Source organism: Micropterus salmoides, unplaced genomic scaffold (genome assembly GCF_014851395.1).
Source record: "Micropterus salmoides isolate LMB-PRFRI ecotype aquatic unplaced genomic scaffold, ASM1485139v1 Ms_hic_scaffold_2, whole genome shotgun sequence".
Classification (NCBI taxonomy): Eukaryota; Metazoa; Chordata; class Actinopteri; order Centrarchiformes; family Centrarchidae; genus Micropterus; species Micropterus salmoides.
The window spans coordinates 17,080,171-17,093,921 of record NW_024041150.1 but is presented as its reverse complement, the minus strand read 5'-3'; the positions used below and the strand labels follow the sequence as shown (position 1 = coordinate 17,093,921).

General features: G+C 40.4%; 2 protein-coding genes across 2 annotated transcripts; both read left to right on the top strand.

The window, feature by feature from the left end:
• The first annotated feature begins 1,218 nt into the window (after positions 1-1,218).
• Positions 1,219-5,261, top strand: ugt5g1 (UDP glucuronosyltransferase 5 family, polypeptide G1). The gene is made up of 2 exons (XM_038732088.1): positions 1,219-1,349; positions 3,499-5,261. The coding sequence occupies exon 2, from the start codon at positions 3,502-3,504 to the stop codon at positions 5,086-5,088; it is 1,587 nt and encodes a 528-aa protein (XP_038588016.1). The 5' UTR covers positions 1,219-1,349; positions 3,499-3,501; the 3' UTR covers positions 5,089-5,261.
• Positions 5,262-10,505: 5,244 nt separating this feature from the next.
• On the top strand, positions 10,506-13,496 carry si:dkey-165a24.9 (G-protein coupled receptor 4). Its single transcript, XM_038732086.1, has 3 exons — positions 10,506-11,253; positions 11,347-12,192; positions 12,527-13,496. Exons 2-3 carry the CDS (start codon positions 11,597-11,599, stop codon positions 12,945-12,947), a joined length of 1,017 nt encoding a protein of 338 aa, XP_038588014.1. The 5' UTR covers positions 10,506-11,253; positions 11,347-11,596; the 3' UTR covers positions 12,948-13,496.
• Positions 13,497-13,751: the final 255 nt, after the last annotated feature.

Genomic DNA, 13,751 nt, shown 5'->3' with positions numbered 1-13,751 from the left:
GCTAGCTCGGCTATAGCTAATTCTTAGGGTTAGGCTTAGGGGTAAGGTTAGGGCCTGTCTTTAGTAACTGTTTAGCTTAGTTTGCCACATACATTAAACTCAGCTGGTGGCTGAGACAAACATTACAGACTTTACTGTTGTTATCCTATTTTGTTAAATAATATATTTTTTTAAAAGCAATTATCTAGTAATGAAAAATAACTGATATAGTATAACGAACATTAAGACAAAAAAGAAAATTTAATGGTACCAATTCCAACTCGATTGAATTTGTAATTGAATAGCCGTGCTAGAGGAGATCAGGCTCACAGAGTCTATTCCTGATTCCATCTAATTTCTTAAGTCTCATTTATACAAAATAGCTTTCAATGTGTGATGCATAATGTATTTTTCCTTTATTTCGAACCACTGATACCAATTTTTATTCAACATGTTTGTTTTACATTGATTGCTGTAAAGCACTTTGTTACCTGTACTGAAACTAAAAGCTATTATTATTATTATTATTATTATTATTGTTATAGAAGCCCTTAACTACACAGTAATAAAGCCAAACATTAGCTTTTTGCTCAGGTTTACTGTGATGATTCTTCTTAAGCTGTGAAGCAAGGGAACAAGCAAAATAAATCAATCCTATGTACTTTATGGACTTTAACTGCTTGAGCCACATGAGCTACAAGCTGCATATATTCATCTCTGAATTCTGCAGTTACATTGAGCTCTTGTTCCCTTGCTCAGGTTTATGTAACCCCACAGTGGCAGAGGAGAGGAGGGGAAGGCTGCGGTTCACTGATATGACTGTTAAACAGTGACTCGTGCAGTAATTGTAATCACCAATGCTCCCTTTTTTTCCCTCCACTGTGTGACCTTGCTGCTTCCTCCAACCCTTGTTCCCTGCCACTCCCGTCTCACTCTGACTGTGTCCACAATAGGATTTTTCCCCTGTTCACCCTGAAGTTTTCTCATAACTACATAAAGTCATGTGCATCAAACTTTTAGGAATCTATAAGAAATGTCATCCAAAGAAATTAAACTGAACAGGAGATAAACTGATGAGTAATTTTGCATTGAGACACTGGCAAAAAACGCTATTTGTTGGTTAATTCAAATTAGAAATCCACATTTAATATGCGCTGTCATACTTGCTTATATGATACGTTTAACATTGACCTAAATTACAACACGCAGTGAGTTACCTATAGTCCACATACTGGACTTTAGTCTGGGAGAATAGGGCCTGTGTGTGTGTAAAGGTTATTTTGTGTGGAAACACAGATATCACATAGTATCCTGCCTCAATCAGGACCTGGAGCTCCAACCAAATCTCTGGATTTTGATATAGGAACAAGGTAAGGCATTTGATTTAATGAATAATTTAACAGAACAATCTCGAAAAGAAACACTTAGAAACTGCTTTAACTAAACATATTTTAAGTTAATGCCAGTGGACTATGAAATATGTATTTTAAACAGGATAATACACAAAGGATAACAGTAATAATCAAAAATATGTAGACACATGTAAATAGCATCACAAATAGGGTTGGATAAAAGTTTAGTTTTAGTCTCTGCAGGTTCTAAACATGCTGTCATTAATTGTTCTCCCAAATTACTTTCAAGGCTCTTCTGCTTAGCCAGCATCACCTGTGGTCAGATGTGTGTGTTATGTGTATGCAATATCTTATTGCAGACATTTTTTACATCACTGTCATAACTTTGCATTGCAAATGTGGTTTAAAGTGCAATTATTATTATTATTTTCTTTTTTCTCCACCTGCCAAAATAATAAAACAAGGTCTACAATATTCAAGCAACAGGCTCATTTATTCATGAATATTTCAACAACTGACTTTTTTCTGTCTCTCTCTCTCTCTCTCAAATGCACACTGAAAAGAATCATAGACCCATTTAGTCATGTCAACTTACTTCTTCTTTTTAACTCAAATAGTTCTGAAGAAGTTTTGGATTTTGAACTCAACTGTATGAGTTTTAGAAAGTTAAACTTGCATTAATTCATTATGTGGACTATTTGACACTTTTGTCGTGTTGATTGAACTTACGTATGTAAGTTATCAGTTGAAAAAAAGGTGAGAGTACGAGGATTGCCTAGGTGCTGCGTCTTTTGAGTTTGAGAAAAACATATACATAATCAACTAATTATTAGGGTTTAGCAAGTACTCGGTTAAAACGAGTATCCGGTACAGATACTTTCTATGAGTATCATCAGAGTAAAATGTGTCAATTTCTGTTTTGTTATAAACTATAAATATATGAATATAAAAAAATCAATTAATATTCTCTGAAGCTCAATTCTGAGGATGTTCTGTAAATGGTTTTCTAATAAATCTATAAAGTTCTGATAGAAATTTCAGGCTTAAATAACTTCCAGTTAATACCGCCCACTTATAGATTAAGCACTGGCCATTCTGAGTACAGATGCAGAAGATTTGGTGTTCTTGTTCACCCCTGCTAATTATACACTGCAGATAAGTCATATATTCAAATTCCAACCAAAATATAGACACTTCTGTGGTAAACAAAACTAGTGCCACCGGTGGAAAGGGTTCCAGACAACGGCCTTAAGGCCCTTTCAGAAAGGAGGTGACATCTGCTGCTATTTTGAACTTTGACTGCGGCGTGCACAGGCGCACCAGCAAGCTACCCTGCCCCGTCACAAGTCACTGAAGATAATAGCACAGTGGTGCTGTTGTTGTGGTCTGTCTTCAAGGCCCTTTATAGATATAAACTGAAACAAATTTAGAATTTAAATCCCTTAACTTGAAATGGAAAGTAGTATTAATTTCGTTAAGTTGCTTTAACTTGAAACTATGAGTTAGAATAACTCAAACTTGTTCATTTAACTAACATTGGGACAACTAGAACACGGTAGTTATATCCACTTTATGAACCTAAATTTATGAGTTGAAACAAAGGCAATCTTCAAGTTGAGTTATCTGAACTTAAAAATGTGAGTTGAAAGGGTGTAGAATAGTATGTTTGTTAGACAAGTGAAAGCAAGTTTCCTTGAATGGACAATGTAATATAGATAGTTGTTTTAACTCACAGTATTAAGTTCAAACAACAAATTATCATTAATTAAACAATGTGTATAACGTAACATCATGAGTTGAAACAAAGCTTTTCTTAAAGTTGAGTTTACTCACATTTTTAAGGCAGCAATTGAACTTAAGTTTTTAAGTTGAACCACCTAGATAATTTTTACAGTGTACTGACAAGTTTATTTATTTGTTTGCCATTTTATAACCTATATGGTTTTAACTGGTGTGCTAAAATATTAACTTGTTTTGTGTGGCTGGTCAGTCCCCATTGCCTGGAATTCCACGATGCCTTGCAAAGCAATTCGCTCGAGTTCCATACAAAATTAATACAGTGGACTTGGTCTTCTGATTTCTGTGTGACTATATCACAAATTAGATAATAATAATAATAACTAATAATAAAAAAGTCTTAATCATTTATATCTGTTGTTTCTCCCAGGAAATGTCCAACATGATCCCTGTATTGCTGACAGGGCTCTGCTTCCTTTTTCTCAGGCCCACTTGTTGTAGTGGTAGCAGGATTCTGGTTGTGCCAGTTGATGGGAGCCACTGGATCAACATGGAGGTGATCCTCAGAGAGTTGCACTCCAGAGGCCACAACATCACTGTGCTACGTTCTGCCGAAAGCTGGTACATACCGAGTAACTCTACGATTTACACTTCTATAAATGTGCGCATGCTGGAGGACGAGTCGGATAAGAGTTTGTACAACAAAATGATACAAGATGTTATAGAATGCCGCAGACTGCCGACTTTCATACGCACCTTCTGCCATCAGAACATGATGACATCGATGATGGCAAAGGCTCATGTAATCCTTGCTAGATCAGCTGCTATCATGTTAGATGACCCTGTTTTTATGAAGACGCTCCAAGATGGCAAGTTTGACTTAATGTTAACAGACCCCGCGCTGACTTTAGGGGTTATTCTGGGTCGTTACCTCAAGCTACCGATGGTTTTTAATGTGCGCTGGATTAATACTGGGGAGGGCCATCTCACCATAGCTCCCTCTCCTCCGTCGTATGTCCCCGTATCAGGAAGTGAACTTCCTGATCAGATGGATTTTCTGGAAAGGACCAAGAATATGTTACATCATATCCAGAGTGTTGTTGATCAACACTTTATCGTTAACCCTGCTTACTCAGATCTGCTCCAGCGGCACTTCCCTCCTGGTACTGACTTGCTGTCTTTGGAGTATGCAGCTGATATCTGGCTGGTGAGGACAGATTTTGTCTTTGAATTCCCTCGGCCCACCATGCCCAACGTGGTCTACATAGGGGGGTTCCAGTGCAAAAAGGCCCTTGCCCTCCCTGTTGAGCTGGAGGCCTTCATGCAGAGCTCTGGGGAGCATGGAGTGGTGGTCATGTCTCTGGGCACGCTGGTGTCAGCCCTGCCTCGTGACATCACAGAGGCCATCGCTGCTGCTTTTGCTCAGATCCCTCAGAAGGTGATATGGAGGTTTATGGGTGAGAAGCCTTCATCCCTGGGAAACAACACCCTGCTGGTGGACTGGCTGCCTCAGAACGACCTCCTGGGACACCCCAAGACTCGTGTTTTCGTAGCCCATGGAGGCACCAATGGCATGTATGAGGCCATTTACCACGGTGTTCCCATTCTGGGCCTGCCCCTCCTCTTTGACCAGTTTGACAACCTAGTCCGGCTGGAGGTGCGCGGGGCAGCTCGAGTGATAGAGGCCCAATCACTCACCAAAGAAGACTTTCTGGAGGCCCTAAAGGATCTCCTGGAGACTCCCACATACCGTAAGAACATACAACGTCTCTCACAGCTACACCGTGACCGGCTGATGTCCCCTTTAGACACTGCAATCTTTTGGATTGAATATGTGATCAGGAACAAAGGTGCAGCCCATCTGCAGTCAGCAGGTTTCAGGCTGCCTTGGTACTCCTACTTCTGCCTGGATGTGGCTGTTTTCATTATGGCCCTCATTGGAGCATTTGTATGGGCTTCAGTCTTAGTCTGTAGGTTTCTCTGCTGCAGAAGGTCAAAAAGAAAGATGAAAGCAGAGTAACTGACTCACCACAGGACTCGGGCTTAATGAATGACCAGTGTTTCTTATGGGGTGGGGAATCACTCAGGCATCCACATGTTAACAGTGACTGACTCTCATTTGCAGTTAAGCAACATTCCTGCCTCATATTCTAGCCCTTTTCCAGACAATAAAGGTCTCAGTCAGTGTGTAAATTATTGTGAAATGTTTATTTTACATGCAGACAATCTTGAAATGTTTTTGCCAGAGATGCACCAGAAATTGAGAAGTGAGGGGTCACCCAACACCTAGGGAGATTTTGGGGAATATATTCACATATGTTTTCGTGAGGGGACAACATTTTGCGCCACGGTGAAGTTAGTTATTAGTTGGATATTCTTCTTCATGATAGAGAGGAAATATCATGAGTAACTGTTACAGTTCACAGTTACAGTTTCACTCATAATATTTCATTGAATTTACATAAAATGTTCTATATCGGGATAAGTATCGTTATTGGGATATGATATGATCTATTCAGGATATAAGATTTTAGTCATTTCGCTAGTGTTGTAGTCAAGACCACCCAAACCGAGACCAAGACCAGAGTTTATCGAGACCAAGACAAAACCAAGACTTTTAGGGGCTGAGACCAAGTCAAGACCAAGACCGAGACTGAGTCAAGACCAAGACCAGTTCCCCACATTACATGTGTTATGACCTGGCTCAAAAGGCCACAATAAAAGGGGTGGTTTCAGTAGTGTCTGTGCAGGATGATGGTTGCATGAATGCAAATGTGTAAAGGTGTTGTAATATGCTAAAACAAGATAAATACCACAAAGCAATAGTCCAACCAAAGAAACACAAACTAAAGGGGAAACCAGGGAGCCGGCCCGCAGGGAGGTCTGACCTGGCCTCGACAGCAGCCTCCTGCAGAATGAGAAGACCGTCCCAAATACTCTACAGGGCAATTAGCCCAGGTGCCCAGAGTTACTGCAATCAGCTTCCTCTACGAGAGAGAAAAAGGGAGAGTGCGAGATAGGCCACACCCACTCATGACCCCACAGGGCGTCACACATGACACACAATAAAATGTGGAACGAGATCATAGGTTCTTCTCAAATTGATCTGAAAGATCCACACCCACATATAAACACTAAGAGCTGAAATCAACATAAGCATGTTTATTCAACACTCCTTTTCCATGCTTACCATTGCGGGGACAGTCATTAACAGTAACAACACATTTTTAATTAGGGTTGTTGGTTACATCTGAAGCAATACATTTTCCATCCAATCAAAGTTAGGATGTTAACAAATAAATCAGATGATGCAAAAGCAATTACTGATATTCCCAAAATTATGGTCTTGACTGGTCTTGAAAAAAATCCTGACTCCCCAATGTCTGAGACCGAGACAACATGGAGTTCAAATCCGGTCGAGTCCGAGACGAGATCAAGACCATCAAAAAGTGGTCTTAAGACCAGTCTCAAGACCAAGACCAGTCTTGAGTACTATAACTCTACATTTCACACAGCCCTAGTTTTAAAACCCCAGACCATAATCATAGTCTGCTCATTTCAAACTTCGTAGTCAGAATTGTTTTCTTTTCTTAGATAGTTTCAATAATTATTATTTTAGGGGTAAAGTCTATAACTTTTCACCACAACACGTTCTCAGAGTGCTCTGACCTGAGAAAAAACTTGTGGTAGGTGGTACAACATGTTACCCAAACAGTAATGAAATTAGATGAAATTTAAATAAAACTAAGGATTTATTGCATGGCCGTAGCAGACAAAGACAAGATCCATATGGTAGATACGTATATCATTTCAAGTGGTTTATCAAGAATCTCATATTTTAGTTTAACAAAAAACAAGAAAAAAATAGACAACCTGATGATGGTGAGTTTATCAGCCACTTCCTGTATGACACAAATGCTTTCCATGAAGAGGAACCTACTGGCAGCTCATATGGACTGTGGAGACACAATCCTCACCAAGAAACACCAAGCCAAAATCATTTTCATTCTACTCTCACTTAAAAATGCTGACAAAAGTTATGCAATCATACTGAGTAGTTGTAAATTGTTACACACTCTGCACTTAGTCTTACAGAGTGCTAACATGTCAAGGTAACATCAATCTAATGTGCACATCATAATGACCTATAGTCATTTTTTGTCACCATTCTATAAATAGATTAAGATGATCAAAAACATTATATGATTGCAAATATATTTTGGGTATTATCATGAGATCTCTTCAGAGCTGCAAACAAGAAACAAATGTAAGATCATGGTGTACACAATTGCTTTTGAAGCAGATATTGGAAAAGAACCTTAGATCAGGTCAAGCAGACCTGTTAGATTTGTTGCAACAGTAGTGTGAGCTTCAGCATTTACTTTGCAAGTTCATGCCTTTTTCTCCTTTGTCCTTTCTCCTTTAAGCTTTATGAAGGACCCTAACATGTAGATATTAGAAGAGCATTTCTTTCTTCATTCCTATTTTAGTGTTAGAAATGATAACAGAACTAGAATGGGTATTTACTAAAGTGATACGTGTGAGAGCTGTCAGCTGTTAGCTGTGACTGCTACCGCTGCTGCTGCAAAGTACTGTTCCATTAGCAATTTAAAATCCTGTAACGCTTCCTACAGGTAAAAGAATCACATGCTACAGACTAATTCAGTTAAATATTGAAGCAGAAATCAGCATTGGACGGGCCCTTGCACGTAAAGCGCGGCAGGTAGTATTGCTCTGAAGTGTCACACACTTTGGACGCTTCACAAAATACTTAAAAGTCACTTCCTGTGTCCTCTATATGGTGCAAAGTAGCACCCAGTAATGATACATTATGTGTCAAATGTATTTTAATCGCATAATGGATGTCACACAAGACTTACTTCCTGTTGCCAGTAGGTAGTGCTATGACTATAACTGAATTTTGGCATGTAGATGTGTTGGGGGCGAGACCATTATCACTGACATAAAGTTTGGTACAGATGTGAGCATGTACACTTTAGTTGTAACAACTTCCTGTTTCATGGCAAATCATTGAAATTCCACGCCACGGACTGCCCTGGTCGACCAAAACTCACCATTTGAACAACATGTGATCATTGATGGGATAAGACTGCACAGCAAAAATTTCTGGAAAGTTGCACGAACAAATTCTCTAGGATGAGTGTGTCAATTGCCAAATATGACAATTAAAACCAAAATAGCCGACTTCTTGTTGGTTTTTGACCCTTCTGGCATGTGTTCAAAGTTTTGTAAGTTTTTTAAGAACAATAAGGCCGTCAAAAATGGAAGATATTTGCAGAACCATATCTTCAGACTAATCTTATTCCATGTACAATTACTGCATTTAGAAAGACTAACAACATACACATTTAAAACGGACCACTGCAAGATGGTCTCCACACAGGTGTTTGAAGTTGAAAGCATTTATCAATGCTGCCGGAGGTGGGATTCGAACCTGGGTCTGAATGAAAAGAGATGTTTGGGAAACCAGTGCTCTAACCAAGCAAGCTATAAAGGGGCATATCCATTGAAGCAAAATGATCATTTGTTAATGGTTAGTTTTTTGTTATCATCAAGTTCAAAGGTGTTTAAAGTTGAAACCAATTATTACAACGCATTCTCATCTCAATGTGTCATAACTAACGCTTTCAGACAGCGTGACAAAGTGTAAGGATTTTACGCTAAGGGTACCCTTCAGTGCCTGTATGAAATGCCCTCGTTTGTTGCGTTGCAGCAACACGAGGGAGGTAAGTTTAGGTACTGACATTTCTGATGGTTATGGTAAGGGTAGGGGCTTCGGGGGGCTGTCAACACCTTTATCACGAACGTAGCTAGCTAGCTACTGCTAGCTAACTAGCACTTCCGGTCTGTACAGGACGCCCCAGAGCGTCTCATAGAGAGGCTTCCCGGCATTTCACACGTCAAACAACTACGTTAAAGGGTACCTTTAGCGTCAAATAACTACATTTTGTCACTTTTTCTGAGAGTGTTGGTATTGGACGCCCTGAGATTGTCACTGCTGCGGGATCTGAACTCACGACTGGAACAAGAGGTGCTGCTTCACGGTCTGAAATCTAACTGACTACACTACCAGCAAGCTTGCTATTACAGAGATAATGTGATCTTTTGTTGATACAAAAAGTGTATTTGCTTAAAAAAATCATTTTGGACTTTTTAGTTAGTACTTGAGTAGCTGAGCATAAAAATATACATCTTGTGTCCGAACTCCTAACAGGGAGGAAGTTAAAGAATTAGTGACAGGGGGAGAACCCAGGGTGCAGCTGCTACTGCAAGAGGGAATGAATGAGAGATGACTGAGACTTGTCAATCAATTAAGGATCAGAGATAAATAACTAAACATCCACTGAGCAGGATTGACATTTGAGGGAGACAAGACTTGTGGCCACATTTTGGTGCCTTTTTTTTCCTATTGGAGATAAATATACACAACTGGCAGCAGTTTACAAAATAATTCTGGTCTGGAAAATCCTCCTCTCCACCCTCTAACATGATCACATGAAACACTCTAAAGTCTGCTAAAAGCTGTAAAACCCTTCACTTTGGAAGGGCATAGCTCCTACTAAACATTTTTTTAGCAAACACCAAATAGAACTTTGAAAGATCAACATCTTTTCTGCAACCTACAGCTGAAATGGAGTCTGTAGCTGTAGGTTGGAAGAAAGTTGAGCCTCTTGCTCCTATTTAAACCCATTCACGGTGCAGAAGAAGAAGATAGACGCCAAAAATGGGGTTTTGTATATAATAAATAAATAAATAAATAATAAAGAGCGCAGACAACTAAAGTGTTAGAGCACAGAAACGGGAAATTACAGTGATTAATTACTCAATCACTTTTACTGTAGCACTGTAATTTCCCGTTTCTTTGCTTACTAGTGGTTTAACAGTTGAATCAGTCCTGCTTTTCCTCTATTCTGATTAGCCAGTACTACAGCTATTAAAGTCGAAAACTTTGTGAGTGGCAGAAGGATGTCACAGTTTTTCACACAGCAACTTCCTGTATGATTTTCATTTTGCAGAACTGTGAAGTGGTGTCCAGGCTTTTGCAATTAAGCTTTGACATTGTTTGACCTAGTGTTCCTTGTTTTGGTTGTATTAGCTCAGTGACACAACAGTCAATGCTGGAAAAGCTCATGTGGCAATGACTTCCTTCTCAGAGGACTGGTCAGTTTATTAGATTCAATGTTAGATTATTCAATAAATCAGAGATCGGTGACATTTTAAAGGAAACAAATTCGGCCCTCCTCCCTTGAAACCATGTGGTAAAAATACTGCTCAACACCCTTTGTCTCAACATACCCATTCTTCCCCAAAACAATTTCAATTGTTCAAGATTTCTTTTTCTCCCAGGGGTGCCTGAGCAAAGTTCACCCTTGGGAAATTACGCACATTCACTGTCTACAAACTGTATTAATGTTATTTTTAGTTTAAGGACAGCATTTTCAGTGAAACTGCGTGTGATTTAATCTCTTCATTTGTCTTGCAGCAATACGTGTGCTGCATTCTACAGTGCTGTTCGTCTGCTCTCTCTCTTTCTGTGGTTTTATTCTTTTCTGTCCATCAACCCACTCTTGTACAATCAGATACACACACTAATTCTTGCATTGACCTACATTCATGCACCGAGAAGAACCTGTAACTTTATCAATAACAATTACATTGCAAAGCCAACTCTTTTCCTAACCCTAACACACAAAAGCCCACAAAAACATTAGATGGTTTACCATGGGAAACCTGCTTTTTGAGTCTGCATACTTACACTGTAAAATATATATTAAAATGTGCTGAAAAGCATGTTTAAAAATGAAGGGTTAATGGGTTTAATGGCACACAGCCAGCAACCGATAATCTAAAGGGCATTAGTGGACTGCCTACATCAGTCCCTCCCCTCTCGGCCCCTGTCCACCTTAATCATCCTGCCTACTACTGGAGTAAGGAGAGTAAAGAGAGAGTGTATGTTTTTGTTCTGGGGCAGAAAGGCGTTCTCCTGCCTCAGGATGTTGCCTTTAAAGCTGAAGAAGTGGGTTTCCTGTGGAGGAAACGATCAGAGAATAGACAAGGCTTGGTGGAGACACGGTGTTCCCAACATTTTCTGAGTACAGGTCACCCAGCTGCAGAGCGGGCAGGACGCTTCTGTGGAACAAAGTCGCTCTTACCGCCTTTAGAGGTGAGTGAAAGTCATAATTTGAATTATATGGTTTAACTGCTCATACACCTGCTGATACTAAATCTGAGAATGCCCTTGCTCCCTTGTTTGCAGGTGTTTGTTTCCCCTGATGGATCCTGGATGCTGGTTGACAGACAGCACGAAATTTGAGCCTGACCTTTTCTACAGAAGAATGCATTTATGAATATTACTCAACGGACAAAAGACAAGTGGATGCAACCGAGACTTCTTCCCTTTTCTTTTGCTTTGACTGAATGAATGGGTATTTCTATACCGGCTCATTATACTGCAAGTATCAGTCCATGTCTGAGTAGGGTCACCTCTAGTTTCCCATGTCAGGTGCATGAGCTGCAGAGACATGTCCAATGACAGCTGCAACCTCCCCTTGGACACAGATACATTTGGCCTGACCTGCATCTATGGCCTGATCTTCTCTTTGGGTCTCCCCAGCAACCTGCTGTCTCTCTGGGGACTGTACCACCTTGGCCGCTCAGGTGGTGGAGGCTGCCAGCTGGTCTACATCCTCAACCTCCTGCTTTCAGACCTCCTTCAGCTGCTCACCCTACCACTGTGGATCCTTTATCTCCAAGGTGCGCACCGCTGGCCCTACGGCCAGCTAACCTGCGAGCTGGTGGGATATGTGTTTTACGTAAACGTGTATGCCAGTGTCATGTTCCTGTGCCTGATAGCGGTGGACCGCTTCCTGGCCATCGTGTACCCGCTAAGCAGCCGAAGGGTGCGGAGTGTCAGGGTGGCAGCCATATCCGGTGTGGCAGTTTGGATCCTCACCTTCCTGTTCTGCCTGAGTGGGCTGCTGCCGTCAGTGTTTGACTCTGACAGACTGCTGTGTCTGGAGCAGTACCCAGTCAGTCCCGGATATGCCCACTTCAAGATCACCACTGTGGCTCTCGGCTTTCTGCTGCCATGTGCCATATTAGGGTGAGTTTACCCCAAGATCCCTGGGAGGATATTTCTGTTTTATCCTGTGTGTAATACTGTGCTTCCAAAACTGTTCATGTAAAGATTCTGTCAAGTTGGAATAATACAATAACACTTATGGAGCCAAGTGTGACATGAACTAAAATGACAGTTCAAACTGAAAACATGCAGTGAAATCCTTGTGATACTGAGTTATTGAGCATTTCTAATTATTATAAGTGGTACAGAGGAAGGAAACCACTGATTTTCCTGTTCTTATAAGACATCATACCATTTTATATAATCTGATGGTTGACAGCTGAGTTCTCATCTGCAACTGTGCTTCCTCTCTTAGCTACACTTCAGCCCACATTGGGGTGACACTCCGACGATCTCCTTCCCTCTCCAACCATGAGCGGCACAAAATCGTGGGCATCCTAGTCGTGATCACCGTCAACTTCATCGCTGTGTTTGGACCCTATCACCTCGTGGGTGGATACAGGTTCGTGTCCTTGCTGCTGACCGATGAGCCGTGTGGATTGGAACGCTCCATTTTCCTCATCTATCGTCTGTGTTACGGTCTGACCAGTCTCAACACCCTGCTGGATCCGCTCTTCTACATCTTCTTGTGCCCTGATGCTCGGCTAGAGCTGCAAAGGTCCCTGCCCTGTTTGGGAAGGGGGCAAAACACCAGCAAAAAGATCACCCTCAGACTCCGAGCTCACCCAGACAACCAGAGGGAGGGTGAAACTGGACATAATAATCTTCTAGCATAATATAACTTGGATTTGACTGTGGAGCTGACTCATGGTATTTAGTCAAGCCAACTGTGCCACCCAGTGGAAATGCATGTGTACAGTTTCTGTTCACTGTGAGATTCACCTTTGAGTGACTACACCAATTTGCCTGTTTCAACTTCCTGAGCTAAAACATTTCCACTAGCTCTCACGAATACACACAGTTTCCGAAAATAGAATCATATCGGTGTAGCACGTAGATCACAAAGAAGATAAAGAAAGATAAGAAAAAAAGATCCTAAACTGTTGCTTACATAAACTCTACACTATAAAATTAAACATGGGATTACAATGTTTCATATCTGACAAAAATCCGCTCTTTTGTGATTTTCATACCCATTGTAGCCTCAAACTAGACATACACAGCCAAATAGAATACACTTTATCTGATTAATGTATTTACCAGATTTGTTTGAAGAGTATGGCCAGTGTATGGAAATCAGCCGTTGTGGTTATCTCACAATTTAACTGTTTTTTTTTTTTACTGCTGTGTTTACAACGATTAAAAATTCATGTTTTATCACTTGATGGATGTGCGTCATTTAAAAAAAAGAATTAGTGTGAACCATGTTGGAAACGAAAGTATGACTGTGGTATAAATGCAAGGAAGGTGTCATATTGCAACAGCAGAGTGCTTTTCCTTTTGTTTATTAATACTTAGAAAGGTCACAGTTTTGAAAAGTATAGACATTACATGGACAATGAAGCAAGTATACTATTCCATATTTAAGGCATATCACACTGTATTATAGACACAATGGGAGCATTTATAAAATTAGCATA